At 42.1% G+C, this 25,549-nt stretch overlaps 10 protein-coding genes across 10 annotated transcripts; 6 read left to right on the top strand and 4 right to left on the bottom strand.

The window, feature by feature from the left end:
- Window positions 1-198: 198 nt before the first annotated feature.
- EAE98_007068 (uncharacterized protein) lies at window positions 199-886 on the top strand (the record flags this gene model as incomplete). The annotated part of the gene is made up of 2 exons (XM_038954691.1): window positions 199-633; window positions 704-886. The coding sequence occupies 2 exons, from the start codon at window positions 199-201 to the stop codon at window positions 884-886; spliced, it is 618 nt and encodes a 205-aa protein (XP_038808833.1).
- Window positions 887-1,601: 715 nt separating this feature from the next.
- On the bottom strand, window positions 1,602-3,623 carry EAE98_007067 (uncharacterized protein; the record flags this gene model as incomplete). The annotated part of the gene is made up of 2 exons (XM_038954690.1): window positions 1,602-3,131; window positions 3,183-3,623. 2 exons carry the CDS (start codon window positions 3,621-3,623, stop codon window positions 1,602-1,604), a joined length of 1,971 nt encoding a protein of 656 aa, XP_038808832.1.
- A 1,077-nt stretch (window positions 3,624-4,700) lies between these two features.
- Window positions 4,701-7,945, top strand: EAE98_007066 (uncharacterized protein). Its single transcript, XM_038954689.1, has 3 exons — window positions 4,701-5,468; window positions 5,857-6,324; window positions 6,764-7,945. The coding sequence occupies exons 2-3, from the start codon at window positions 5,884-5,886 to the stop codon at window positions 7,787-7,789; spliced, it is 1,467 nt and encodes a 488-aa protein (XP_038808831.1). The 5' UTR covers window positions 4,701-5,468; window positions 5,857-5,883; the 3' UTR covers window positions 7,790-7,945.
- A 625-nt stretch (window positions 7,946-8,570) lies between these two features.
- Window positions 8,571-11,091, top strand: EAE98_007065 (uncharacterized protein; the record flags this gene model as incomplete). Its single annotated transcript, XM_038954688.1, has 5 exons — window positions 8,571-9,161; window positions 9,619-9,793; window positions 9,961-10,047; window positions 10,213-10,305; window positions 10,934-11,091. 5 exons carry the CDS (start codon window positions 8,571-8,573, stop codon window positions 11,089-11,091), a joined length of 1,104 nt encoding a protein of 367 aa, XP_038808830.1.
- A 95-nt stretch (window positions 11,092-11,186) lies between these two features.
- On the bottom strand, window positions 11,187-14,036 carry EAE98_007064 (uncharacterized protein). The gene is made up of 9 exons (XM_038954687.1): window positions 13,850-14,036; window positions 13,429-13,599; window positions 13,013-13,374; window positions 12,895-12,959; window positions 12,529-12,817; window positions 12,182-12,476; window positions 11,870-12,128; window positions 11,718-11,811; window positions 11,187-11,652 (listed from the first exon to the last, which is right to left on the bottom strand). The coding sequence occupies exons 1-9, from the start codon at window positions 13,910-13,912 to the stop codon at window positions 11,259-11,261; spliced, it is 1,992 nt and encodes a 663-aa protein (XP_038808829.1). The 5' UTR covers window positions 13,913-14,036; the 3' UTR covers window positions 11,187-11,258.
- A 407-nt stretch (window positions 14,037-14,443) lies between these two features.
- EAE98_007063 (uncharacterized protein) lies at window positions 14,444-16,027 on the top strand. The gene is made up of 2 exons (XM_038954686.1): window positions 14,444-15,648; window positions 15,753-16,027. Exons 1-2 carry the CDS (start codon window positions 14,727-14,729, stop codon window positions 15,923-15,925), a joined length of 1,095 nt encoding a protein of 364 aa, XP_038808828.1. The 5' UTR covers window positions 14,444-14,726; the 3' UTR covers window positions 15,926-16,027.
- Window positions 16,028-16,438: 411 nt separating this feature from the next.
- Window positions 16,439-19,252, bottom strand: EAE98_007062 (uncharacterized protein; the record flags this gene model as incomplete). Its single annotated transcript, XM_038954685.1, has 1 exon — window positions 16,439-19,252. The coding sequence occupies one exon, from the start codon at window positions 19,250-19,252 to the stop codon at window positions 16,439-16,441; it is 2,814 nt and encodes a 937-aa protein (XP_038808827.1).
- A 184-nt stretch (window positions 19,253-19,436) lies between these two features.
- Window positions 19,437-20,447, top strand: EAE98_007061 (uncharacterized protein). Its single transcript, XM_038954684.1, has 5 exons — window positions 19,437-19,565; window positions 19,622-19,736; window positions 19,804-19,869; window positions 19,924-20,046; window positions 20,107-20,447. Exons 1-5 carry the CDS (start codon window positions 19,531-19,533, stop codon window positions 20,248-20,250), a joined length of 483 nt encoding a protein of 160 aa, XP_038808826.1. The 5' UTR covers window positions 19,437-19,530; the 3' UTR covers window positions 20,251-20,447.
- A 253-nt stretch (window positions 20,448-20,700) lies between these two features.
- On the top strand, window positions 20,701-21,638 carry EAE98_007060 (uncharacterized protein; the record flags this gene model as incomplete). The annotated part of the gene is made up of 4 exons (XM_038954683.1): window positions 20,701-20,706; window positions 20,758-20,795; window positions 20,900-21,058; window positions 21,244-21,638. The coding sequence occupies 4 exons, from the start codon at window positions 20,701-20,703 to the stop codon at window positions 21,314-21,316; spliced, it is 276 nt and encodes a 91-aa protein (XP_038808825.1). The 3' UTR covers window positions 21,317-21,638.
- Window positions 21,639-21,767: 129 nt separating this feature from the next.
- EAE98_007059 (uncharacterized protein) lies at window positions 21,768-24,541 on the bottom strand (the record flags this gene model as incomplete). The annotated part of the gene is made up of 5 exons (XM_038954682.1): window positions 21,768-21,947; window positions 22,002-23,494; window positions 23,703-24,315; window positions 24,368-24,465; window positions 24,532-24,541. 5 exons carry the CDS (start codon window positions 24,539-24,541, stop codon window positions 21,768-21,770), a joined length of 2,394 nt encoding a protein of 797 aa, XP_038808824.1.
- Between the last annotated feature and the right edge of the window lie 1,008 nt (window positions 24,542-25,549).

Here is a 25,549-nt window from a genome sequence, read left to right as displayed (position 1 = left end):
TCCACATGTTGCCCTGCCAAACCGTTCGAGCACCACCGTCATAATCCAAATTATCTACGAAGCATCAATATAGATTCAAAATATACGATACCATCAACATCACTCCATCTCCACATATACCCATACTCATATCTATACGACTAGCTCACCATCTAAACCGTAAAAGCATCATCCAAACCAACCACCAAAACAACAATCATGCCCACCACCCGTCGCAGCAGCGGCCCCGCCCAAAAAGGCACTCAAAAAACCCTCTCCTTCACCAACACCTCCAAGATCTCCAAAGCGGCCAGCACCCCCACCACACTCAAAACCAAATCTTCCATCACCAAGCTCCCAGACCTCACCGAGCTCACCAAGGGCCTCTCCCCATCCCCCTCCCCCGCATCCCCAGACCTCAAGCCCACCACCCTCCCAACCACCTCTCCTAAACCAACCTCCCAACCCAAACCCAAAGCCCAAACCGCCCATCAAACCCTCCAAACCACCCTCGCATCTCAAATCTCCGACGCCAAGATCCGCAAATACTGGAAAGCGCGCGAGGATCTGCGTTTAGCGCCTCGAGTACATCAGAAAGATTTAGAAATCAGTGAGAAGATATTGAGGGAATGGGATTGTATGAGTCAATTTGGTGTATGTATCATTCTTCTCCCCCCCCCTCCCCCAGAAAACAATCACAGCAACTAACAACCTCACCCCTCAGCCCGCCATCGGCATCTCCCGCACCAAACGCTGGCACCGCGCCTCCAGACTCGGTTTAAACCCACCCCTCGAAGTCCTCGCTGTTCTCGTCAAAGAAGAAGAAAAGAAGAACAAAGCAGTAGAAAGAGCGTATGTGGATGAATTGATGGGGGCGAAAGGAATCATCGGAGGGGATGCAGTGTAATTGAAATTATGAGATCTAGAGTTCTTTTAGGAGAGATTGAGATGAGAATCGAGGAATTGGAAAGGCAGGGACGAATTGCCTAGAAGAGAGAGAGAGAGACCTCTAATCTGAGAGATGGGAAAGAAGAAATTACGGAAACTGGAGTGTACGATATAGCACGATATGCTACGATATGGGAGGATCCTTAAAATAGGACATACACGAACTGGAATGAATGGATATATGCGCATGGGATATGGTCAGGCGTTAGGGATTCCCTTACTTCTTATTTTACAACAAAGCGGATTTGAGCTCATATGTATTGATAATATCAGGATGAAATATGAGCTACGGATATTGAACATGAACAGGATATCAAATAAAATACCTACTTCTCTGTGATCACAGCTTGGACTTTGTGTTGACTTTTCTATCTTGGCATAACCACAAGAAATAAGATTTTCGTTTAACTTTACTACAACATGAGAGAATTCATACAAAAACTCTAAAACTCCTCATTGATTCATCATTTTAATTTCATTTCCATTAAAAAATTCTTGCTCTATAGCAATTCTTCATCTACTACATGATTGATCTTAAAAACTCCATTCATCCAGCATGTTTTGGATCAGAAAAAAATAAGTATTCCTTGTAAGAAGTAGGAAGCATGCTCTATAACTTCCACCCTTCGAATTCATCCGCGTTTACAAAATTTGTCTCCTGGTTAACCTCAACCTTACATCTGAACCTCAACACGACCCTCAGAACCAGGGGCACCTGATGACAAAGATGGCAAAAGGTATGTAATATCATCCCAAGGATGTCTGTAAAGACCAGTGCGCAATCTCTTTTGATCAAGGTAATGAGCAATTAAACCAATAGAACGTCCAAGAACGAAGAGACCGTTCAAGACACCCATCTTCATGTAATCTTCAGCCTCCTCTGCACTGAATGCACCACAGTTGCGCATTAAATCAACGAAGCAGACGGCAACAGCACCATCAACGTTCAAGATCAAGTTATCTTTCTTGGAGGTGGTGACAGACTCAACAGCCAAAGCATAGTCGAGCATCTTGCAACTTGGGAAACGCTTCTTGACAAACTCCTTGACGAGCTCGACACGGAGATCTGGGTTGTTTCTTGACTTGACCTTGTGTCCGATACCTGGGATGAGTCTGTTTTGCTTTCTCATGGTATCGACGAAATCACGTGGGGAAAGACCCTTGTCGAAAGCTTTGGTGAACTCCTCAGCGGCACCATCGAGAGCACCACCGAATCTAGATCCGATAGTCAAAAGACCAGAAACGAGAGCAGAGATAAGATCCTTTCCTGCTCTGGTAGTAATAATGGTGTTCATGGCACCAGAAACAGCTGGACCGTGATCGGCAGTGAGCATAAGAACCATTTCGAGGAACTTGCTTGCGTAATCTGGGAGACGACGACGGAACCACAAAAGAGACATGACACCACCAATTCCGATATCCTCCTTGAAGACATCAGAAATTGGCATACCAGCATACAAAAGTTCTTGTCCACGATCATCAGAAATGGTAGAGATGAATGCAGCAGGTTTTCGGATAAGACCAAGTTCTTGAGCCCATGAGTAATCAATTGGGATCTTTGGTACAATTGGCTCAGGTTGTGGAACAATGGTTCCAGCTGCAACAAGCTTCTCGTACACAGAAGCGAGAACAGCTGGCAAATCCTCGAAGGTATCTGGAACGTGGAAACCAGCCTCCTTCATGGACTTGTTCTTGGTAGCAGCGGTCTCGAGTTGAGAGTTGGCAAATGAACCAGCGTGTCCGAATTGGACCTCAGTCTTGAACATGCTTGCGCAAGTACCAATAGCCCATGCGACAATTGGCTTTGTGATAGTTCCGTTCTTAACGGCCTCAATAACTCTGTATTCCTCAACACCACCAACTTCTCCTAACAAAACCAAAATCTTACATTCTGGGTCGGCTTGATATCTGAGGAGATGGTCGATAAAGGTTGTGCTTGGGTATCTGTCACCACCAATAGCAACACCCTCGTAAACACCATCGGTTGTGTTGGCAATAATGTTGTTGAGCTCGTTGGACATACCACCAGATTTGGAAACGTAACCAACGGAACCCTTTCTGTAAAGCTTGGATGCAACAATGTTGTCCATCATACCACCAGTGTTACCAATCTTGAAGGATCCTGGCTTGATACCACCGACAGTAGCTGGACCGATGATTGTAACACCCTTCTTTGCAGCTGCGTGAAGAATTTCACGGGCACGCTAAATAATTCATGAGCACAGGATCAGAGGAATTCGAGGGAGAAAACTTACTCTCTCAGGTACACCCTCAGCAATGATGGCAATTGACTTAATTTGTGGGTATTGCAAAAGTTCCATGGTAGATTGGTAAACACTACGCGATGAAGCAAAGTTGACAACGGTATCAACATCCTCGTGCTTAGCCATGGCCTTTTCAACATCTTGGTAAACTGGGAGCAAAGTTTCACTGGTACCCCAGTACATCTTGCTAACGAATTGACCACCGAATGTATAAATGATACCTGCAACCGAAGGAGTCTTTCTCTTGCAGATGAAGTCGAAATCGAGCATGCCTTGAACAGCTCTTGGTTGCAGACCGTAAACGAAACATCTTGTCTTGTCGTGGAAAAGGGTGTGTTCAGCTCTTGGGCTCAAAGGTCTGGAAGGAGCAGCGAATCTGCGAATGTTGTCGTTGGCATTGCCTTGGGCACCGGATGCTGTAGCGGAAGGCATGGTGAAAAGAGGAAGTAATCAACAAAAATCTGAATGTGCGGAAGAGTAAATTGTTAGTCAATTGAAGAAAACTTCTGTACGGCCCAAAAAGGAAATGGTGATTATGATGGAGTGGTGTTTGGGCTGAACGGAGGAGAGAATGAATAAGTTTGGGGAAGTCCGTATACGGAGGAAGAAGGAGACAAGAAGACAAGAAAAGAGGGTAGAATATGAGCTTACCTAGGTAGAGACTCGAGAGATTCAAGGAATCTTTTCTTCTACCGACTTTAATCTTCGACGGTGTGGAATTCTCAAAAGAATCAAGAGAATAGAGAAAGGGAAATCCGTACGTAAACAAAAACGTAAAGAAATCTAGCAATTTCGTTATTCTAAATGTAATGAGAAGGAGTAGAATGAAGTGTTTTCTTTTAGAAACAAGACAAACAACTTGAATACTTTTCAGAGTACTTTTTTTGATGTATGAAGAGGAAGAAGAAGAAGAGGAAGAGGAGGGTATTTTGAGATTGAATGGAAGGGTGACAACTTACCAGAAGAGATTGGGGGGGGGAGGTTGGATTGTAATAGAATAATCGAGAGAGAGAGACACAACAAGTGAGTCCTTTTTCTTCCAAACAAGTCCTTTAGAAATCTTTCGTTGACAACTGAATTGAGGGCCGATATTTGGAGTGAGGATTGGTTGAAGTTCTTAGCTGGATACCTAAAAGGAATAGAGGGGAGTGGAAAATAAATGAGCTCGGACCGGAGTGTGTGATATGCGTCAAGAGTTACGACGGCATGGAGTTAAAGTGGCAATGGATTTTTGGACATCAGGGCTCGAGCAGGGCATCAAGGTTTGGCCTTCTAGCGTATTCGACCGTTTCCCCTCTAAGCCCTTTTGAGCCATGTCCCTTGATGAAGTATGTCGGCGTTGAGTAAATTCCGATGGTTGAGAGCCAATAAGAGTGGAATCCTGGTTGAGCTAGCGTCCCAACGACGACCAACGACCACCACAAATCATGAGGACCCCACATTTTTGAATTGGATAGTCTCGAGATAGTTGAACATGCTCGCCATAATGCTAGTTTCCATAGTTTCCATAGTTTCCTAGTTTCCTAGTTTCCTAGTGTCCTAGTTTCCTAGTGTCCTAGTTTCCATAGCTCGAGCATGGCTTGCTTCCCTTAGTCAGTCTCTCAGTCTCTCCAGAGTGGCTTAGTGGCCATATCGCAGGAGGAATGTCACACCCTTTGGGTCCATCAACATACCAATCACATCGAGGAATCTATAGCTAGCCCGATAAATCACCCGAAAACACACGCCATCTTGCCGGACCCGCTTCCATTCAAGGGACCTCGTCTGGAACCACCCACCACCACCGCCCACTGCCACCACACCACACTTATTACCTAGCATCCCACGCTTAGGAAGAAGTACACAATGAAAAAAGCAGCCAGCACTGGTACAACAAACCAGTCCAGAGAATTAATAAATTTAGTAAAATAAAATAAAATTAAATGAAATAAAACAAAATAAAAAATTCACTTACTTCTTAAATCTAAATCTGGCCGATCTCCGTAGTCGCTGCTCTTACTCAATTCCAATATTCATTCAGCTGTTCCTTTCCAACCCACCCCTCCCCTCCCTCCTCATAGAATTTCTATTTCATTCTCCAAAAAGAATTAAGAATCTCCGATTCATTTGAACCATCTTCCCCTCCGCAAAACAGCAAAGGAAACTTGAGAAAGTTAGAATATAGATTCCATCTTTCCATTTTAATTTCACTTCCCTCTTTTCGAACAGAATTGAAATCTTGGTGGTTTCAATTATTCGACCATTTTTCTTGCGTTCCATTGAAAGAATACCCCTTTGGTGCGTATATTCTTACTTTCCCCCCCCTCCTGTGTTTACTTTTCATTTCGGAGCGGCTTCATATCGCAATTATCTCGCTCTCCTTCGGTGTCCGAGTTAAAGGACGGGACTATTGAACTCTCTCACACCGACACGACTCATCAAGCTGAAAGTCTGTTGTTTAAGTTTTGTGAGTTGGCACGATCTGCATGGTGTTGAGATTTTCGACCGTCCAGCCCTCCAATTGAGTTCGGGAATTTGTGCTTGACCATTTGAGGATTCGGGGCTTACAGCTGTCGAGGCTTGTAAAGCAACAATCTGCAGCTTTTGAAAATCTTGAACTTTCCTATCAATCTCATGTCAATAGAAATTCCCAGGACCCTTTTATGCTAATCTGGAATTTCAACAGTAAACTCATCAATTTTCATACCTCAAAATGTCTGCCAAAGCTATCACCGAGGCCGACGGAAAGGCTATCCTCAACTATCACCTCACCAGAGCTCCCGTCATCAAGCCATCTCCTCTCCCAAAATCTGCCACTCACAACCCTCCCTCGAAGCTTGCTTCTTTATATTTCCCAGTCGACGCTGAGGTCTCATCAATCCTCGATCAAGCAGAAACCTTATACCCATGGCTCCTTGTTCCAGGTTCCAAATTCGTCGCAAAGCCTGATCAGTTGATTAAGAGAAGAGGCAAGAGTGGTCTTCTTGCATTGAACAAGACATGGCCAGAAGCAAAGGCATGGATTGCTGAGAGAGCAGGAAAGCCAGTCACAGTTGAAACTACTGTGGGAACTCTCCGTCAATTTTTGGTAGAGCCATTCGTACCACATCCAGACGGAACCGAATATTATATCAACATCAACTCCCAAAGAGAGGTATGTACTATCTTCACATTTCCACTTTTGAAGGGGAAATTTCGTCAGAGGGAGTTTGCAGCAAATCTTGTTTTGGAACAACGAATCAAACGATATTTAAGTAAATATCGAAAAGTAAGATTTTGAGTATAAAAGATTTCGATATTCCAACGTTGGCAGTGGGATTCATCAGTTCTTTATTGCTTCTCATTACCAATGGATGCTTCGGAAGCACAAACGGACGAAAGGAAGCTAAGGAACCGATTCCAACCTCCCCCTGGTCCATAACTCTCCCTATCAATTTTTAATAGCAAGCGAGTTCAAGTCCGGCAGATTTTTCGGAAGGCTCGCCGCCTCTTGTTATTTATGCTACTTTCACTCGCACAATTTTCATAGAGTTTCATAGCATTATGTACATGCTCACCATTTAAATCCACGTGCTAACAAATTTCCTCTTTAGGGTGATTGGATTCTTTTCACACACGAGGGAGGTGTCGATGTTGGTGATGTCGATGCAAAGGCCGAAAAATTGTTGATTCCAGTCGATCTTGCCGAATACCCTTCAAATGAAGAAATCGCTGCAGGACTTCTCAAGAAAGTTCCACAAGGTGTACACAATGTTCTTGTCGACTTCATCACCAGATTATATGCTGTTTACGTCGACTGTCAATTCACATACCTTGAGATTAACCCATTGGTCGTCATTCCTAACGCTGAAGGTACCTCTGCTGAAGTACACTTCTTGGATTTGGCTGCTAAGATTGATCAAACTGCCGAGTTTGAGTGTGGTGTCAAATGGGCTATTGCACGCTCGCCTGCTGCTCTCGGTATGGCCGCTGTTAAGGCAGCTGATGGAAAGGTTAACATTGATGCTGGTCCACCAATGGAGTTCCCAGCTCCATTCGGTCGTGAATTGACCAAGGAGGAAGCATACATTGCTGAACTTGATGCCAAGACTGGTGCATCCCTCAAGCTCACAATTTTGAATGCCAACGGTAGAGTTTGGACTTTGGTTGCCGGTGGTGGTGCTTCCGTCGTTTATGCCGATGCTATCGCCAGTTCTGGATTTGCTGATGAGCTTGCCAATTATGGTGAATACTCTGGTGCACCAACCGAAACCCAAACTTTCCACTACGCTCGTACTGTCCTTGACCTCATGCTTCGTTCACCAATTACTCCAGAAGGCAAGGTTCTTTTCATTGGTGGTGGTATTGCCAACTTCACCAATGTCGCTTCAACATTCAAGGGTGTTATTCGCGCCATTAGAGAAGTCAGCAACTTATTGATCGAGCACAAGGTTCAAATCTGGGTTAGACGTGCTGGACCTAACTACCAAGAAGGATTAAAGAACATCAAGGCAGTTGGACAAGAATTGAAGCTTGATATGCACGTTTATGGACCAGATATGCATGTTAGTGGTATTGTTCCTTTGGCTTTGGTTCCAGGACGTCTTGCAGAGAGTAAGATTAAGGAATTCACTGGTTAAATTTGGGAAGAGATGAGACATGAACATTTTTGACATTCTTCTTCGAGGGCATTTTTGTTTGGCTATTCCAAGCAAAGGTAGCACAATGGCGTACAAAGCTTGCTTAAGAAATTAACAAATAGATACTCGTAATTGTGACCATTTTTCTAGTCTTAATGATGTGACTGTGATTTGTGATGAATGGTGCAGTGATAATAGTCTTGTTTGTGTCTTACTCGAATAAATTATAGATACGAAACTAAATATGTATAGGTGATCATAGATGAGTATAATTTCTCATGAGATTTTGAAACGAATACGCTTCAATCATCAATATCGTAGTTCCATGTTGCTTTACCAAAGCACTAATAAGAGCGAGCTAGGAACAAGCTCTGGCACGTGATGTGCATCATTCAATTTCTACCTGTACCTCTTGCTTGCATCTTTTCTTTCTTTCTTTCGAAAATTCAACACGCAATCAATTTCGATCCGTTGAAGTTGAAGTTGAACACCCGGTCCGGATTTTTATGGGAATTGTTTTTCTGGTTTAGCTGGGGTTTCTGGTTTAGCTGGATAGCTCGATATTCGTGAATATTTTGGGGTTTGGAGAAGGATTGGTAGGATTGGATTGGTAGGATAGAAGTGGATAGGAGTGGATTGATTGTGATTGACTGATTGACTGGTTGGTTGATTGATTGATTGGTTGATTGGGCTTTTGTTTTGATACATGAGGATCGAGTGAGGATCGAGTGAGGATTGAGAACTTTGAGGTTTGGGTGCGGGTGTGAATGTGAATGTGAACATGGGAATGGGATTGAATTCGAGAATGGGGATAGCGAAGAATGCTCTCGGGAAGTTTGTGGGAGTGGGAATGGGAAAGATGAGAGGATATGGATGTGGGTCTGGGAGAACAAAGAGGATGGGTGGTGAGATGAAGATGAAGATGTCGTTGGAATTGGAATCGATGGTTTCTCCTTCTGCTAGGCTTTTTGGGAGATCGAGAGGATTCTGCTCTTCTTCATCTTCTTCATATGCTTCGTCGTCTACTTCATCACCATCGCCAACCTCGACCGAAGAGAAACCAGGAGAAAAATCAAACACAAACACAAACCTTCCTTTTACGAACAAAACGATATTGGTAACCGGTGCGACCCGCGGGATTGGCAAAGCGATTGCGCAAAAGTTTGGAGAGTTGGGGGGAAGGTTGGTATTGGTGGGAAGAAATCGGGAGGGCTTGGAGGGGGTGGGGAGGGAGTTGATGAAGGGAAGAGGGGGGAAGGGAGAGGGAGGAGGAGAAGGGGATTGGATCGTTGTTTGTGGAGATGTGGGGGAGAGGGAGTTTTGGGAGGGGGAATTTGGAAGGGGAAAAAAGAGAGTGGGTGAGGAAAAAGGGGTGAGTTTGAGTTTCTATTTTTGACTTTGGCTTTGGCTTTGGCTTTGGCTTTTTGATTGTTTTGGGGGATTCGTGTTGCTGTTGTGCTGTGGTTTCTAGAGGTGCAGATTGAGGGGAAGTGGAGAGAAGAGATGTGAAAACGGTGATGTATGGCTAGCATGGAGAGATACTAGTGAGGATAGTTCCTTTCTATTATTTCCTCTGCGCCTCTGAAGCTTTTGGAGTTAAACCCTTCTAAAGCCATTAATCTCAACATCTCCTCATTTCACCTTATCCATTTTCGCTCCATCGCTATTCTCACTCCTACCCCATTCTGTTCCCCCTCACCAGCAATTACACTGTTTTCCCTATCTTTCCCTTTCCCAATTCACAATCTCCTATCACCCATTCCCAACCCCCTTTCCTCCTAACCCCCACCCTCCCACAACCACCCAACTAACATCCCCCCCTCCCTCAGAACCCCAACCCCAAACCCAAAATCGACATCCTCATCAACGCCGCCGGTCTAACCCACGCCTCCCCTCTCATAACCACCTCCCCTTCCCTCATCGAAAACATCCTCCAAACAAATTTAATGGGTACAATCTGGGGATGTAAAATCATCGGAAAAGAGATGTTGAGACGGAGAGAGGGTATGTTTTTTTTCTTCCCTTTCCTTCTTCCTTCCTTTCCTAATCCCTCTTCCCTTTCCCCCCATCCTTACACAAACTCACAAAGAAAAAAAATTCCACACAACATCAATTATCTCCCCCCACCAAAAAGTACAGAAATCAACCCAACTAACCAAACGAAAAACCAGGTTGTATTATAAACGTCTCCTCGCTCCTCGGTATCAAAGGCGGAAGAGGTAGTGCCGCGTATGCAGCTAGTAAAGCGGGGGTTCTTGGTATGTTTCCCCCCTTTTCCCTTCCCTGCACATGTTCATTCCCCTCTCCCCTCTCCCCTCTCCCATTTCCCCTCTCTCCTCAATCGTCTTCTCGACCCCCCTTCCCATCTATACCCTATCCACCCCCTCCTCCAAACCCCCAACTAACCAACCCCCCACCAAAAGGTCTCACTCGCGCCCTAGCCGCCGAAATGGGTTCTGCAGGAATCCGAGTCAACGCCATTGTACCCGGCTATATCGAGACGGATATGACGAGGGGTATGTTTATATTTATTTTATTTCATTTTTATTTTGGGGGATTTTTTTTTACCTCTTCCCTTCTTCCTCCTCCCCTCCTTTCTTTTTCTCCTTGTGCTCTCCCTCTCACTTTTATTCTCACTCTCACTCTCACTACCCCTCTCGCAATCACATGTTCCTATTCACATCCTCTCTTCCTACCTCTCTTTCACTATCTTCCATCTTCCACATCACCTCACAAACTCCCATATCAAAATAAACCACCTTCATTTTTATTCCATTAATTATGTTATATTGTTCATGCCCCCGCTATGCTATTCTGTATTCTGGTATTCTATTCATGAACTCCTTTCCCTCCCCCGTTCCGTTTCATGTCCACATTCATCTAAATTTGCTATTTGCCACCCCCCAAATGATTTTTATCTTCACCATATCCACCCTTGATTTTTTTCAATCCTTTCAAAAACCTCATATTTCACCAATTCATTTCTCGCTTCCCACCTCCAAATCTCAAATAAAATCGCATCCCCCTTTCCTACCTCTCCAAACCTAATGTACACAAGATCATCTTACATTTTCCATTTCGCATCTTAAACTCAAAATCGCAATCAAAAAATCAAAGAAAATGAACTAACAATCTCCTTCAAAGCAATGTCAGATCCCGCCCGCTCAGAAGCATTAAACTCCATTCCTCTATCACGTTTTGGAGATGTAGCCGAAATAGCCGATGCCGCCGTCTTTTTAGCAACCAATAAGTACGCAAACAATTGTGTGCTTAATATTGATGGAGGATTGAGCGCCGTATGATTTCTTCCATATAGGAGGGATGCAAAACATCTGTTGAGTCGAGGTTTGGGTGGGAGGGTGTATTCGAGGAGGGACGCCGTTCGAGTATTGGTGATAAAAACTGGATAGGTCATGATGGGATAGTGCAAATGCATAAAAGATAGATAGATCAAAATGCAAATAAGCATCTAATCATCATCAATTAAAATAGCTCCATCATTCACATCATCCAATACAATAATACCATCATTCAAAGTATCCATGGACAAATTGGTTGAACCGGGTGGTTCCATCTTGGAACGCTTCGAAGTTGGGGAAGGATCATGTTCCAATGCATCGGATGCAGGTCTCTTTTTGATACCATTGGAATTACCATTTTGAAGAACTTCTGCGGTGAGAGATTTTGCATGTCCATTTGTTGGTTCTTTGGATTCAGGTTCTGGAATAGGTTTCTTACGACGTGGAATTGGTGATTCAGGGGATGTAGCGGTAGATTCTTCGGAGATAATAGGAACGGTAGGGATGGAGGAGTTGACGTTGATATCGAGACTTTTGATGGGAGAATCTTCCATTGCGGTGTCACTATTATAAATGTTAAAATATGAAGAATAGGAAGAGAAAAAACATGAAATGTCTAGAAGACTTACGATTCTTGTACATTAAGTACGAGGTTAACTCTAGGACCCTTTGGATTTTCATCATCTTCATCAATAACTGTCAAGAATGTATCTCCTTTAATGCCTATACATTTTGTCAGTTGATCGCATTCAGACATGTGCATTCGAAAAGAAAAGCTTACCAAGTTCACTAAGTTTTTTGTCCAAATTCTCAGTTTCCTCAACATCATAAAGTAACCCACTCTCATTATTAACCACGAATTCCTCTCCGTATCCAAGTTGAAGTTTCAAGAAACCCTCAACGAGATCATTGAGTGTGGCTCTTGACATATCAACCAATAGGCGAGTCTGTGCTACACTGCATACAGGACAGTCTGGGTTTGGTTCTCGGTACTTATCAGAGGAGAGTAATCTTTCTGGAGCAAATGGAGAAAGGAAAATCTATTCGTGTAAGTGTGTATTCTAATTATCCCGAACCTGAAACTTAAACATACCTCTTTACTACTAGAGTAATCACCTCGAAGTACTTTGAATGATTGTAAAACACAGAGACCAGCTACAATAGCGTTGGTAGTTGCAATAGCAGGGATGATATTACCGGCCATTTGTTTGATATCAAATCGAGATTTAGTTTCGATACCAAAGACGATGGATCTTAGATTGGCGCTTGCGGTGACAAAGTCCAAAGTATCCTCATCATCTTTATCAAATGTGATTATTGGTTCTGCGGAGGTGGCAGCATTTGAGGTAGATTTCATTTCTTGTAATCTCTTACTTAATCGTTCCAGACTAATGAAGTCAGAATTGTGATTTTTTGAAAAGCAATAAGGGAAATACTAACCTATCTTTGAAAACAATGAGATTCTCATGTAAATTCCAAACTCGTTGATCATCTTTAAGTATAGCTTGCTTGACGGCTGCTTCGTTTCCTGCTTCTACATTCAAGGTGGTGTAATCTAATGCCTCAGGTGGTCGTCTTGATTTCCACATGTCCTCCATAGATCTTAAACGAATGATATCATCCTTGAAGACCTTATCAAAAAGTAGTTGAGGGAATGCATCGGTACCCATTGATTCTTTAATCTTCTTTAAAGCTTGAGACTCCAACCGCAACTTTTCAATCTCCTTGGCTATTTAAAATTAACACAATACTTCAAAATATCACGGAGCAATAGAGCTTGGAGCTCCATAGCTTGGAGGAACATACCATTTTCTGAATCCTCTGAATGATCCATCTCAGCTGATTCATCCTCACTAGCACCAAATACCTCACTTTGATGAATTAGCAAAACTTCCTTCCCGCTCAGTCCCCAGGCCAGACATACCTCAATAAATAGCTCTTTCCCCAAACTATACAATGAATTGGTTGACTTGGTGTACTGCGAATAGTACAAACCGGGAAACTCTTCGGTGTCTCTTTTGTTGTGCAATCATAACATGCCGTCTTTCCTTTCTTAATAACCTGAACTTGTCCATTGAAACCAGTTGTACCCGATTCGACTAAAGGTATATCCGCTGCCAAACACATCTTGTTTACATGTCTCCTAGCTTCAAGATTATCCAAAGCATTGAAAACCATTGTAAAACCCTTGAACCAATCCACATTGAATTGTGCATCCTTGATATTCGCATGATGTGCTTCTAGTTTGACTTTTGGGTTGAACTTATGCGCCGCATCTTTCGCAACCTGTAAATTTCTCATCAGCACCTATCCAAACTCGGCCATAACTAGAGAACCTACCAAAGCTTTTGATTTCTTAATATGTTCATGACGGAATAGGAATTGTCGATTTAAGTTGCTGAGATCGATGGTATCCAGGTCTACAATGTGAATTTCTCCAAAGCCAGCCAAAACCAAGTTCTTGAGTAATTCACATCCAATTCCTCCAGCTCCTACCATCAAGATCCGGGCCTATTTGAATAGTTTAGTAAGTACATTCATTTTCAATGGGTTTCCGCAAAAGTGGGAAGTTCGCAGAAACAGTTGGTTGGAACAAACAGAATTCCAACGACATTGGATTTATATTCCTGCAAATTGGATTTGCGACAGTAAAATATCCAAACCCGACAGCAAGAGCCATAAAAACAAGAGAAAATGAAACAAAATCGGAAGAACTCCTCGCCTTCCAGAGAATAAGATAGTGTGAACTTTGTACGCTTACCTCCTTGACCATAATATTCAAAGGTTTCCCCAATGACTGCATGTTGAATTGATCGCGCATCATGTTGAGTAATTCATGCGTTGATATTTTGCGACAGCGCAAGATGTAGAATGACGACCAAAATCAAGGTTGAGTTTATGTGAATAGAAATCCAAAGTTGATCATCACCGATTGAGATGGTTCCTGAGGCTCTGCTTATTATTTTGGCTAAGCTATCGATTTTACCTATGCGAGCTATGGGGATAAATCCGCCATCGCGTTGATAAAGGTGGAAAGCGCGCTTGATTATGTAAGCGAACTTCTTATCATAGTGTCGTTTGGGTGAAGTTTGTTTGGGTTTTTTTTTCACAAAGTAGGTATGAAGAGTATGTACAGAGAGTATGTACAGGAGACTATGAAGTAGGAGACTATGTAGGTACCTAGTAGATACATGATAGTCTCATTTTGACGTCTGAGTGTTTATTACTAGGTAGGAGGTAAAAGGTAGGTAGATAGGCATGAGCTGAAATTATAACTCAATTATGCATTATACCAGGTAGATAATAGTTTCATAGTATAATCTCAATATAAAAAGAAATTTAAAAATTCTATCCATCTACGTACCTAGTCGTCACCTAGTATTCTCAATCGTTCCTACCTTTACTTTTTGTATCCACACTTCATCTAAAATCGATGAATTTTACAGTCCATACATACCCCGCCGAGTCCACCTCTAATGCATCTCTCATACCCCTCCAAGCTCTAACTCTTTCAAAACTACAAGATTAGTATATTACTACCACATCATTGAACTCTCAAACATCAATCATCAATCATCAACCATTGACCCCAAACCCCCAAACCTCCCCTAGATTCCACACTCAACCCCCTATCCATCATGTCCGACGATGAAGCCGATCCCGAGCTCCTCGAGCTCCTCCGTCAACATTTCCGCAAACCTACCACCCCAGATATCCCCGAAACCCGCGTTCTCGAAAGTGCCGAATACATCTACAACAATTCCATCGATGTCGCTCTCGATATGGCTTCCACCAAAGCAGCTGCTGCATCCATCTACTCTCAAATGCAAACGAAATCCTACTCGACCAAAACATGGTCATCACATGACTTACATCCCAAAGCCAAAGACGAGAGTACGGTAAACTTCATCTTCACCATGGATCTACTCAATTTTTCCTTCTGGAGTCTTCAAAATGAAGAAGAAAGATTTGCAGTAGAGTACAAAGGAAAGAAGTGGACCGGATATTGGAGTTTAGTAGCTGCATTACAAAGAGGTTTAGAAGAGGGATATCCCATTACCAGTTCTTGTTATTGGCAAGACGAGAATGAACTCACGGAAGAAGTATTCGCCCATATCTTTCGTTCATGTACGGCGGAACCCATGCCACTTCTTACGACACGTCTCTCACTTCTTCGTGAAGCGGGGACGATTCTATACGAGAAATACAACTGTTCTTTCACAAATTGCATAAAGGAATCTAATCACTCTGCAGCTGCGCTTGTGAATCTTCTCGCGGATTCTTTTCCTTGTTTCAATGATGTGGTTTCGTTTGAGAAGCGGAAGGAAGTCAGATTACTCAAACGTGCACAAATATGTGTAGCGGATTTATGGGCAGCGTTTGACGGAGAAAGTTGGGGAGAATTTAATGATATTGATAAACTTACTATGTTTGCCGATTATCGTATTCCACAGTTGTTGAATACGTTAGGATGTTTATGGTATGCACCGGCTTTGGAGAGTAATATTAGGAGAGGGGATGTTATTGAAAGTGGACATACTTGGGAGGTGCAGTTGAGAGGTAAGGTTTCATGATTTTCCTTTTCTTTTCTTTTTCTACTTCCCATTTCTTTGTTTTGGATGTGAAGGGAATTGAAAGAATTAATCTAACATGATGAATGATAGGTTGTAGTATATGGTGTGTAGAATTGATTCGAAGAGAGATATTGAAGAATCATCCAGAGGCAAAAGTAAATGCTATTTTGATCGACTTCTTTCTCTACGACACAATGAAGGAACGGGAATTGGAAGGAAAAGACGAGATACCCCATCATAGAACCAGAAGTATATGGTATTGAGCAACGGAGATAAAACGGAGCGTTACTCAATGTTACTATACAAGAGAAGTTTCTAAATCATCAACTTAGATAACAATGAATATGCTTTGCAAGAGATTTAAATTGATGAATATGGTGGAGATATCATTTGTACAGATTTTGTATTCGTCTATCTGTTATACATATGCAGATTGACCATTCCCAGGTCCAATCATGCACCAATATGCCATTCCCTTTGACCATCGGCCACATGTATAATCTCCAAAACGCCTTGTTATGCACATATACCAATAACCATTTTATATCTAACGTAAACGCCGCTCTATGCAGGTATCTCATAAATACACGTGAAATTTTAGCCCAACTATGTATACTTCTACCATGATACATCAGATGTTCCCAAACCTTTTTCAATCGAAACCCAAGATCCATGAAATTCAAGCGATCCAGACGATAATTTTTGTCGCATCCGATAAATACCGTGTCGGTTGCTTGTAATGAATCATGAGTTCTATCGACAGCTATCGACAGCTCTCATGCCACCTCATACTCTCGTCGTTCTTCGCTTGGTAAGAATTTGTCAACAGGGGGTTCATAATGAAAGGAAAGTTTTGTGCGGAATTTCCGAAGCACCTTCCAGTCACGATTCGAGCGGGCGTAAATCTTTCTGGCCACTTGAGGAGGATAGGTGAGATAAATCTCCTCGGCCAAAAGTTTAACTTGTTGTTTCCTCTTATTGATCTTGAACAAGACCAAGTTCAATTCACGTAACTTCCACTCAGGATTTACTTGGGGAAAATCCAAGATGAGATCCCGTTCTAGAAGTTTGATATGTCTTTGACTCGTATTAATCGCGAGTTCGAGGTGACTGATTCGTTGATTAATTTCTCGCGACTCTTTCAAGCGAAGGAATTCCGCTTTCGATTTGATGCTCTGTTTCATAACATGTAGATGCCATGCAATATGTTTGACTTGTTTTGCACTTTGATTAACCTTGACAATAAGATTCATCATGCGCTGCTCTCTTTCTTTTACTATGTAGTAGAGTTCCTTCTTCAAGAGATTGATTTGTCGTAAGCTCAAATTTATCTGGTATTCGAACACATGAAGTTTTTGAAGCCGTTTTAATCCCTTGAGAACAATAATTCTGTATCCTAATGACATGTGTGGAGATTCCTGTAACCTGAGATGATATGTATATCTCCAATCCCTAGGGAATTGATTGTAGTAAAAGGAGACTAAAGACATTTCAGTCGATAAAATGTTTGCTTTTGACAATGCAACCTTGGCTTCCAAGCTTTGAAGCATCACTCTTCTACCTTGGCGGGTTCCTTGTTTCGATTTATCTGCTCGTGCGTTCTCTGTATATGTAAACTTTTCGAGAATCTCGAGGGAGCGGTCAATGCTAGGCTGAAGTGATGGTCGATTCCGAGTTTTTTTCACTGGAAGATAATCCCAAGCTTGAGTATTTCCAAATTCGGGGAAATCAAGGTGAGATTTCTTTTTGACGTTGTAATTGAATCTTTTTGAGGATATCTGAAGAATGTCTTGCAATGAATTTATACGTGCAACAAACCGTTCAACAGAATCACGTATCGAACCAAGGTTTAACCAAAATAAAAGCCTTCCCAAATTCCACCTAGGAATATCTATTGGTAAAATGCTTGGTAGATCTTTTGTCGGGTCAATTCCACAAAGATACATAAGCTCCCTTATGGCCCACCGTGTAGTTTTGGTGAGCGGGATGCGATCAGGTACTTCTATATTTTCGGCCCAGGTCTCTAATATAGAATGTAAAAGTGACGCTCCAGCAGCATGATCTAGTTGAGCTACACAACTTCTCACTGCCTCACAAAGTAACTCTGGTCGAATCTTAATTTTCTTGTCTCGACGTAAAGCTGCTCGAATATACATGACAGATTGTCGAGCAGTGGTCATTTGAAGACTCGTCCCAATAAGAGCATCGAATATAGATTCATCTCGTGGTACTTTTCGTTCCAGCCAACCTACTCTCAGGGTCAATCTTTGAGCATGTTTCTCTGCCCAACTCAAAACACGTGGATTGTCCAATAGTTGATTCTCATGTCTCCGTGCAATTTTCATACTCCCATCCACTGCTCTCATGCGCCTGATAATGCTTCGATAACCTTCTAAATCATTCTTGGCCGCATAATGATTCAAAATAACCTGAATAGTCCTTGAAGTAGGTTTGAACATTGTATCGTAGAGAAATGAATCAACAATTACTTGAGCGTGGTCATGAAGCATTAATTCTGTCAATTTCTCGATTAAAAAGTTATAGGTAAAAATATTTGGCGATGCTGAACTTATGAGAAGATTGTAGCATATCTTGGCTAGAATTAGATTGAGATTATCCTGACCCGGAGATGTAGTTTTGAGGAGATTTTCCAGCGCGTCATGTAAATGAAATCTTTCTTGACCAATTTCGGCTTCCAAATGGTACGCTGGCATGCTGATATCACCCCGTTGTAATTCTTCCACTCGTCCTATCATTTTATCAGTCTGGAGAAAGATACCAGACGATGCTGAGTGTAAATCCGCTGCCATAGGAGAGAGCTTAGTAGTCCACATGAGTCGATGAACTAGCTTCGAAATCGAGTTTTCTAATCGGTCCAAATGTTTCCGAGTTTTTACTTTGCGGGGCTGAAGCATAGCATTTGGTGGTATGTATTCGCCGAACTGTTCTAGGTTTGCAATATGTTCTGGCGTGGCTGACTGAACGGGGGAAGTGGTGGATTGGGGAATGAGATCCTGTGAACTTTCTGGTGCCGTGGTCTCGACAGACCTCGAGACATTTGAGGGTTCGTTATTGATTTGAACTCCCAACCGACTCATGGAAGAGTTTGCCGTCCAGTTGACTCCATCCCACGTCATGGGTCCTGTAGATCCAGCCTTTGTACCAATAACTCCAGTTCTTGGGAAAGAAAATTGATTCCCCAAATATCCTGGGAGCCTTGACGTTCCTGAAATGCCTGGTGTTCCTGACTCTCCTGGCATTCCCGGCATCTGATTCTTGACTTCACTTGCATTTCCTTCGACTTGACGATCCTGCGATTCCTCCACTTTGTCGGTAGGAACTCCCGCCTTTGCTTCTGCAATGACTCGATCCCATTGTTCCCTTCGTCGAACTTTTCGATTCGAATCTGCCACTGCAGCAGTGGCGAGTATTGTTGAATAACATGCCGTAAATATATCCCCTATGCTAACCCTTCGACGTTTCCCAATTGCATTTGTCGTTTGACGAGTTATGATTGTGCCGATTTTCACACAAGCGTTACAACGACATGATGATCTGGTCTGCGCAGCGCGGAACCATAAACTTTGCATTATATTTGCATACTTGTCGATTTATGGATTTTCAGCTTACTGGACTCGTCAGTCGTGCCATTGAAGGTTGGGGAAGTTTCGAACTTTTGCGCTATGTAAAATAAATTGATGTCTATCAAAACTTATCGGATGACTTTCACAATTGGGCGGCCGCTTTAACCGATCGAATTTGTAGTACAAACCACCCCTCCTCATTATGCCCCTCCATGATTTTCATACTTGCGTTGTAACAATAAGATCAAATAAATACATACATTACCAGTATCACGAAACTCACGATGCTTACCTTGACACTTACTGCAGATCTTTCTGGGTCAGTATATAAAGGAACCTCGAGATATACAAGAGCTAACACTTCACTGTATGTAGTGTGAATGAGCTTGTCCCCGATGACAGCGCAGAGAAGAACTTCTGGTATACTTTCAAAGTACAATGTGTATCATGCAGAGAAATTCATCCAAACTTCATAAACATCAATAGATTTGTAAGTCAAGTCAAGGATAGCGAGGGTCTAAATTCTTCTATCCTTCAGATACTAACATGGACTTTAGGAAGCAAATGAGATGAGTGGTAGTAGAGGAGAGGCAAACTTTGTATGGAAATGCAAGTTCTGTAAGGTGTGTAGTTCTACTCATCATATTATGAAACAGAAGTGCTGATTTCATGTATAGAAAGAATCATCTGCATCAGTTATATCAACACCAGTTCCATATCAAGCAGCCTCTCCACCAACTCGTCAAAAGATTCTAGAATTTGATTGTCGAGGTCTTGAGTTGGTAGAATTCAAACCTGAGGTAAGCCTTTCTTTCAAATGTTACTATGATATTTGAATCTTATGTATTGGTTTCTCTTAGGGAGATTGGTTGGCTGTTGGAACTGACAGTGGTACCAAATTTACTGCCATCGATTTGAATGATGGAGAATGGTATGATTATGATGATAAAGCAGGAGAGGAAGTTAGCATCAAGGACTTGAAATGGGAGATTAGGAGAAATTGAGATGAGACAGAAGAAATGAGATCGCGAATAGATGTCAAAAGGATCAAGTATGAATGTTATGAATGATTTGGTTATTAAGTCACCTGCCTGGTCTGTGGGAATGTAGTGTTGAAGCAATGAAAGTATTTGATACCTGTATGGACGATCTATATCAATATTTGATATCAAATTCCATTCAAATATCGTATAGTGACTCCCGAGATCTTCAAGCATGATATAGCTCCTTGGTCATTTTCATCATCAAAATTCTATTGACATTGATGCTGAGATTATTCCACATGATGATCACCAGCCTCATCACAATCTCAGCCTTGCACTTCGCTTAGAAAATTTCCCCAGCGACGCCAGCCTAGCCAACGAGTAGCAACCATCAGCAACCTCAATTCCGACGCGACCATTTCAAACCCGCGTCCCTCCACCACCCATTCATTTCAATCTCCAGCTCACATCATGAGTGTAAGTCATCTTTCTTCCCTCTTTAACATCAAATTACTAATTTTCATTTAGTTCGTACCAATTAACCCCCGTCCGTTCCTTCAAAACCTGTACGTACTAGCTATCCTTCCTCAATCGAGCTTCCAACATCGAATTCTCACCAACTTCCTTCTGCGCATACATGAAGCTATAAACATACTAATCCACTATGTAGCGTCAACGAAGAAGTAATCATTCGTCTAAAATGGGGCGGTCAAACCGAATATAAGGGCAAGCTTGTCAGTATCGACAGTTATATGAATATTCAATTATCGGGCGCCGAGGAGTGGATTGATTCGGAAATGACGAGTACTTTGGGTCAGGTCTTGATTAGGTTTGTTTATTCCTCATGTTATATTTGAGGTTCTCGAAGAGCTTGGGTAATTGATGCTGAGCGTTTGAATTGATGAGCTGCACTTCACTCAGTGGCACGTCATTGCGCTGCGCTGCGACATGGAAATGCTCATCACATTGCGATCGAAATCAAAGTTAAATGCGCAAAATCTAACATTCAAATAGATGCAATAACGTCCTTTACATATCAGCTGCACAAATCAAGAAGGAAGAAGATGATACGAAGATGGAGGGATGATTCTGTGAACTCGCGACTTGACAAATGGATAGATGGATGTGGAAACCATAATTGACTGAAAGGAGAGGAAAGCAAGAGAGGTCCAGTGGGAAATTTGATAGATACCTAGCATGGGAGAAAATATGAATGGAATGCGGAGAGCATTACATAGCAGATATGGTAGAATTTAGGAACATCTCACTTCCAGTGAGCAGGAGTAGTAGGAGAGGAGAAAATTACCTATACCTACAATGATATATTCACGAACGGCGTTGTTCAAGCAAATCAAAACAAGCTTAGGTACCTAGGAATGGCTACCAGATTCTAAACAAGTCACGCCACACTTCTACTTCTACTACATTTTGATATCACAGTGCACAGTGACAAATTATCGTATGGTAGGCATATTCATTTCTCTCTTACTTCAATGATAAATTGATTGATGAATATGCATTTTTCATATAAAACCTATTTACATAAGACAACCAATTGATCGGCTACTACCTACCTCACTCAAACCCACTCTCAAGCGTTTATTAGGTCCTACCATAACAAACGCTTCAACTAACCACTCATACCATACTTTTCTATCATCAGTTTGTCTCCAAATGCTGACTTCTACCTCTGAATCATCAGGAATATATAGAGGTGACTATTCATATGTTAATGACTGAAAATTATAAAGGTTAGGGAAGAAAATACATACCTTCAAAGGAAAGAAAATTGGAAACCATGAAATCATATCTTTACTCTTCGCATCAATTGTATCAGGACGCGTGCTCAATTCGACCTTATTCTCGGCTTTTCCTCCACCTTCATACAAAACAGCTTCGAAATAACCGGCAAGTCCATTGACCACACCACGATCTTTACAAACGAACTTGAGACGTGCATAACGTGTATTATGTTCATTAGCACCATCACCTCCAGACATACTTCCACCACCACCTCCACTAACACCACCGCCTCTTCTGGCTTCAGCAATGTGTAATGTGTTTACAGGAAGTGGATGTGAGAATTCCCATGCTTGTTGAATTTGAGGATGTTCCGGGACGGAAGTGGCAAGGAAATCAATGGCGTGGAACATGACTACATAAGGAGTATCTGTAGCGTGTTCGTCTGCCGAAAATCTGTTGGAAATATCGGCGTGAAGACGAGGAGCAAGAATTGGGGTAAGGTGAGCGGTATATGAAGCGGGGATTGAAATACCGTGTTCTGGTGCTAACACATGTTGAACTCCATCTATACATTCAGGTGATAATTCATTGTCTGCAAAAGAACCAAGAAGTTCAGAGACAAGTATATCAACTTTACCATGTGTAGTTGCTGGAGTGGTTGAAGATGTTGTGACGGCTTGACCTATAGGTCCAGCTGCATTCTTTAATGGTCCTTTCCAAGCACGCATATCGGTCTTTACAACATTGATTACTCCATTCCACACATTTTCGTTATGTCTTTGAAGGAGGACATATGCATTTGGATTCTTCTCCACTGCCCATACTTCAATTGGAACACCAGTTGTTTGACTTGCTTTTAGAGCTCGAGAAACCAAAGGTCCACGTCCAGAACCAGCTACTGCAAGAACAACGGCACCACTAAGACTTGATGTGGGTTTTTTATGTAAAACCCAATCTGATAATGCTCGTTCAATAGCTCGCTCATACCAATCATATTTAACAGGATCTTTTTCAAAAACCTCATATGTAACAGATTCGAGATTATCCGTTAATGGTTGAAGAGGCGCTTGTAAGTAATCTTGATAACCCGATCCGAATTTCTCAATAGGAGTTCGCTCTGGTTGATTTCTTTGAAGATATCTTAAATAAATCAAATGAGCTGCAACATCCTTTGATTTTGTTTGTGATTTGGTGCTATTTCTTCTAGCTTGCTCCGCTTCGGCTGGGGTTGGAGATGGTGCATCTTGAACAACACTTGGTGATGCATAACCATCTGCCACTGAGATTTGTTGATTTGGATCATCCAAACCAGGGATTGGTCCTACATCACATAATAGTAACCATGGTGGGTTCTTGAGCTTCATATAGCGGGTGAGGAGATTTTGATGAGCTTTGCCTAAAACTGGATGTCCACCTTTATTCTTCAAGAATGTTGATTGAGTAAAGGTCAATAATTTCAGGGGCTCAGCAAACCAACGAGATTGAAGTGATTCAATAGGAAGTTGACGGGGAAGTGCCAATGCTACAGAATATTGTTAGCTTATGCTTGTTCTTAAAGACAATCGGTCGGGGAGTAGAAGTCGCAGCTCCAAGAACAGTAATGTCATTACCGACGCGATGGATGATTTGACTTCATAAGCCACAGCCTTTGAGATTTCATGATTTGATGATTCCCAGGTCGAAAAATATGAAAATATTGGAGAAATAAAATATATATTCATTTAACCTACCTACTGAAAGTCTGGAATTGTATTTACATACATCCCGAATCAAATTCCAAGCATCCCAATTCTCATACAAATCAATTTCGTTTTCACCCTTTGATGTTTCTGTTGTTGATTGATATCTGGAAAATGGCAAAAGATCACCCGTCATTTCCGTATGGTCTTCGACACCATACATAGGCATATGAATTGAAATATTGATATAACTGGCAATTGCGAGAGCCTCTTGAATAGCACGAGCATATTGAGCAAGTCCATTATTTCCCGATTCTCCATTGTATGTTCTTGGACCTGGAATAATAACATTACCCACTCCGCAGAAGGAAGCATATGCAATTTCGATATTCAAAACTTGACGAGAAATATTTGCGATGAGCGGGTCTGGAGAACATAGATCTATCCAAGGACTAGAATATGCGATAAGTTGCGAAACTGTATCGGAGGGGGTGAATGGTGTATCGACAGGATCGAGAGGTGGAATAATGGGAGCTGGAGGGGTAGCTTTGTTTGGCGCATCACTTGAGTCGATAGCTGAAATTTCAGCGATATGATTCGAAATCAATGAAAGTACTCTAGAATGGAAATGGGGACTTGTAATTGGACTTGTGAGCATATCATACTAATAGAAAGAATAGTTAGCAAAAGGTTCAATAACTCGAGGGTTGACCTACTCCAACATCACCAGCTTGTCGCAGAACAAATTCTGTGACAGGTAAAGGTCGTTTTGACTCATGATGTCCAATGTAAAAGGTTGTGAGGTTTTCATCGTCTGCCGTGTCAGAGTTAGCATCAGCATCTGCATGCTCTCCAACAAAAGGATCCCAGGCTAGGGTACCGGTAGCCATTGTGATGAGGCGTTATGTGAAATGCGCCAGTTCTGTCTTTTGGGATCTAGGTGAACTCTAAGTTCTCGGTAGTGCGGGGTTGAATGAATTCGTTGTTGAAGAAGAGAGGGAGATATTGCGAGTACCACTACAAGTATCGTAAACCTATAGATAGTAGAATACTCCGGTTCACGAGGACCTATATATAAATTGAATAGGGTTTAACCGTAAAGGTGGTGGTTTTTTTGAGTTATTGTCCTGGATCGATGGAATGATATTTTGGTCAACTTTTCTGCCAGATTAGATCAAAGCGGTGTGTAACAGATTAGACGTCGTCGACTACTTCCAGTTGTATCCACCAACCTCGAGGAAGGACTCGAAATTCGAGACTTGAGCTTACCACTTTATTTTCAAATTAACAAAAAACATTAATTTACATTGTTTCATTGCCAAGCTTGGATCTCATCCACCTAATAAGATATCTTATTTGTTCTGAATTTACATTGTTTCCATAATAAGTTAATGAGAAGAGAACCTTTTGAGCAGATCTAAATGGCTTTGAGCGTCTCGTTTCCACCAAAAGTGTTTCTGTATGAATCTACACAGTGTACCTGCCAAGGAGTCTTTGGACCACCGGGATAAGAGACAAAATCTAAGATTCCGATGATGAGCTGGAATCATAACAAAGGAACCCTTCATGAACGATCACAAAAGTTTGTTGGTTCGATGATAGGTTATGCACTACTTAATCCTAAAACGGCCAGAAGCAGTCAGGTACCGTACCGTTCATCATACAAGTTAACTAATGGGTCAAATGAGCTTTAATGTCAACTACATGCGCATATCTTGAGAAAAGCAAAAGCTCATGAATAGATTCAAACTTTGCTTAGAAAATCCCTTTATTCCACTACGCCTCTTGTTCTCCTTTATCTAAAATTGCGGGGTCGATGGATTTCGCGAGGCGGCGATCCCCTTTTTCTTCGTTTGTCAGATCAGAAGCGCGAGACCGCATTCTGAATGCTTTAAGTT

Source organism: Botrytis deweyae (genome assembly GCF_014898535.1).
Source record: "Botrytis deweyae strain B1 chromosome Unknown BDEW_016, whole genome shotgun sequence".
Taxonomy (NCBI): domain Eukaryota; kingdom Fungi; phylum Ascomycota; class Leotiomycetes; order Helotiales; family Sclerotiniaceae; genus Botrytis; species Botrytis deweyae.
This window is presented reverse-complemented; position numbering and strand designations above follow the sequence as displayed.

What these genes read in the sequence shown, in the direction of transcription:
- EAE98_007066 (XM_038954689.1), top strand. Translation starts at nt 5,884, where the DNA reads ATGTCTGCCAAAGCTATCACCGAGGCCGACGGAAAGGCTATCCTCAAC. An exon ending in ACATCAACTCCCAAAGAGAG is followed by an intron (nt 6,325 to 6,763) that starts GTATGTACTATC and finishes TTTCCTCTTTAG; the next exon opens with GGTGATTGGATTCTTTTCAC.
- EAE98_007064 (XM_038954687.1), bottom strand. Translation starts at nt 13,912, where the DNA reads ATGATGCGCGATCAATTCAACATGCAGTCATTGGGGAAACCTTTGAAT. An exon ending in TTCAGAGGATTCAGAAAATG is followed by an intron (nt 12,818 to 12,894) that starts GTATGTTCCTCC and finishes AATTTTAAATAG; the next exon opens with CCAAGGAGATTGAAAAGTTG. An exon ending in CAAAAAACTTAGTGAACTTG is followed by an intron (nt 11,812 to 11,869) that starts GTAAGCTTTTCT and finishes CAAAATGTATAG; the next exon opens with GCATTAAAGGAGATACATTC.
- EAE98_007063 (XM_038954686.1), top strand. Translation starts at nt 14,727, where the DNA reads ATGTCCGACGATGAAGCCGATCCCGAGCTCCTCGAGCTCCTCCGTCAA. An exon ending in TTGGGAGGTGCAGTTGAGAG is followed by an intron (nt 15,649 to 15,752) that starts GTAAGGTTTCAT and finishes GATGAATGATAG; the next exon opens with GTTGTAGTATATGGTGTGTA.
- EAE98_007061 (XM_038954684.1), top strand. Translation starts at nt 19,531, where the DNA reads ATGCTTACCTTGACACTTACTGCAGATCTTTCTGG. An exon ending in CTTACTGCAGATCTTTCTGG is followed by an intron (nt 19,566 to 19,621) that starts GTCAGTATATAA and finishes CACTGTATGTAG; the next exon opens with TGTGAATGAGCTTGTCCCCG. An exon ending in TCATAAACATCAATAGATTT is followed by an intron (nt 19,737 to 19,803) that starts GTAAGTCAAGTC and finishes CATGGACTTTAG; the next exon opens with GAAGCAAATGAGATGAGTGG.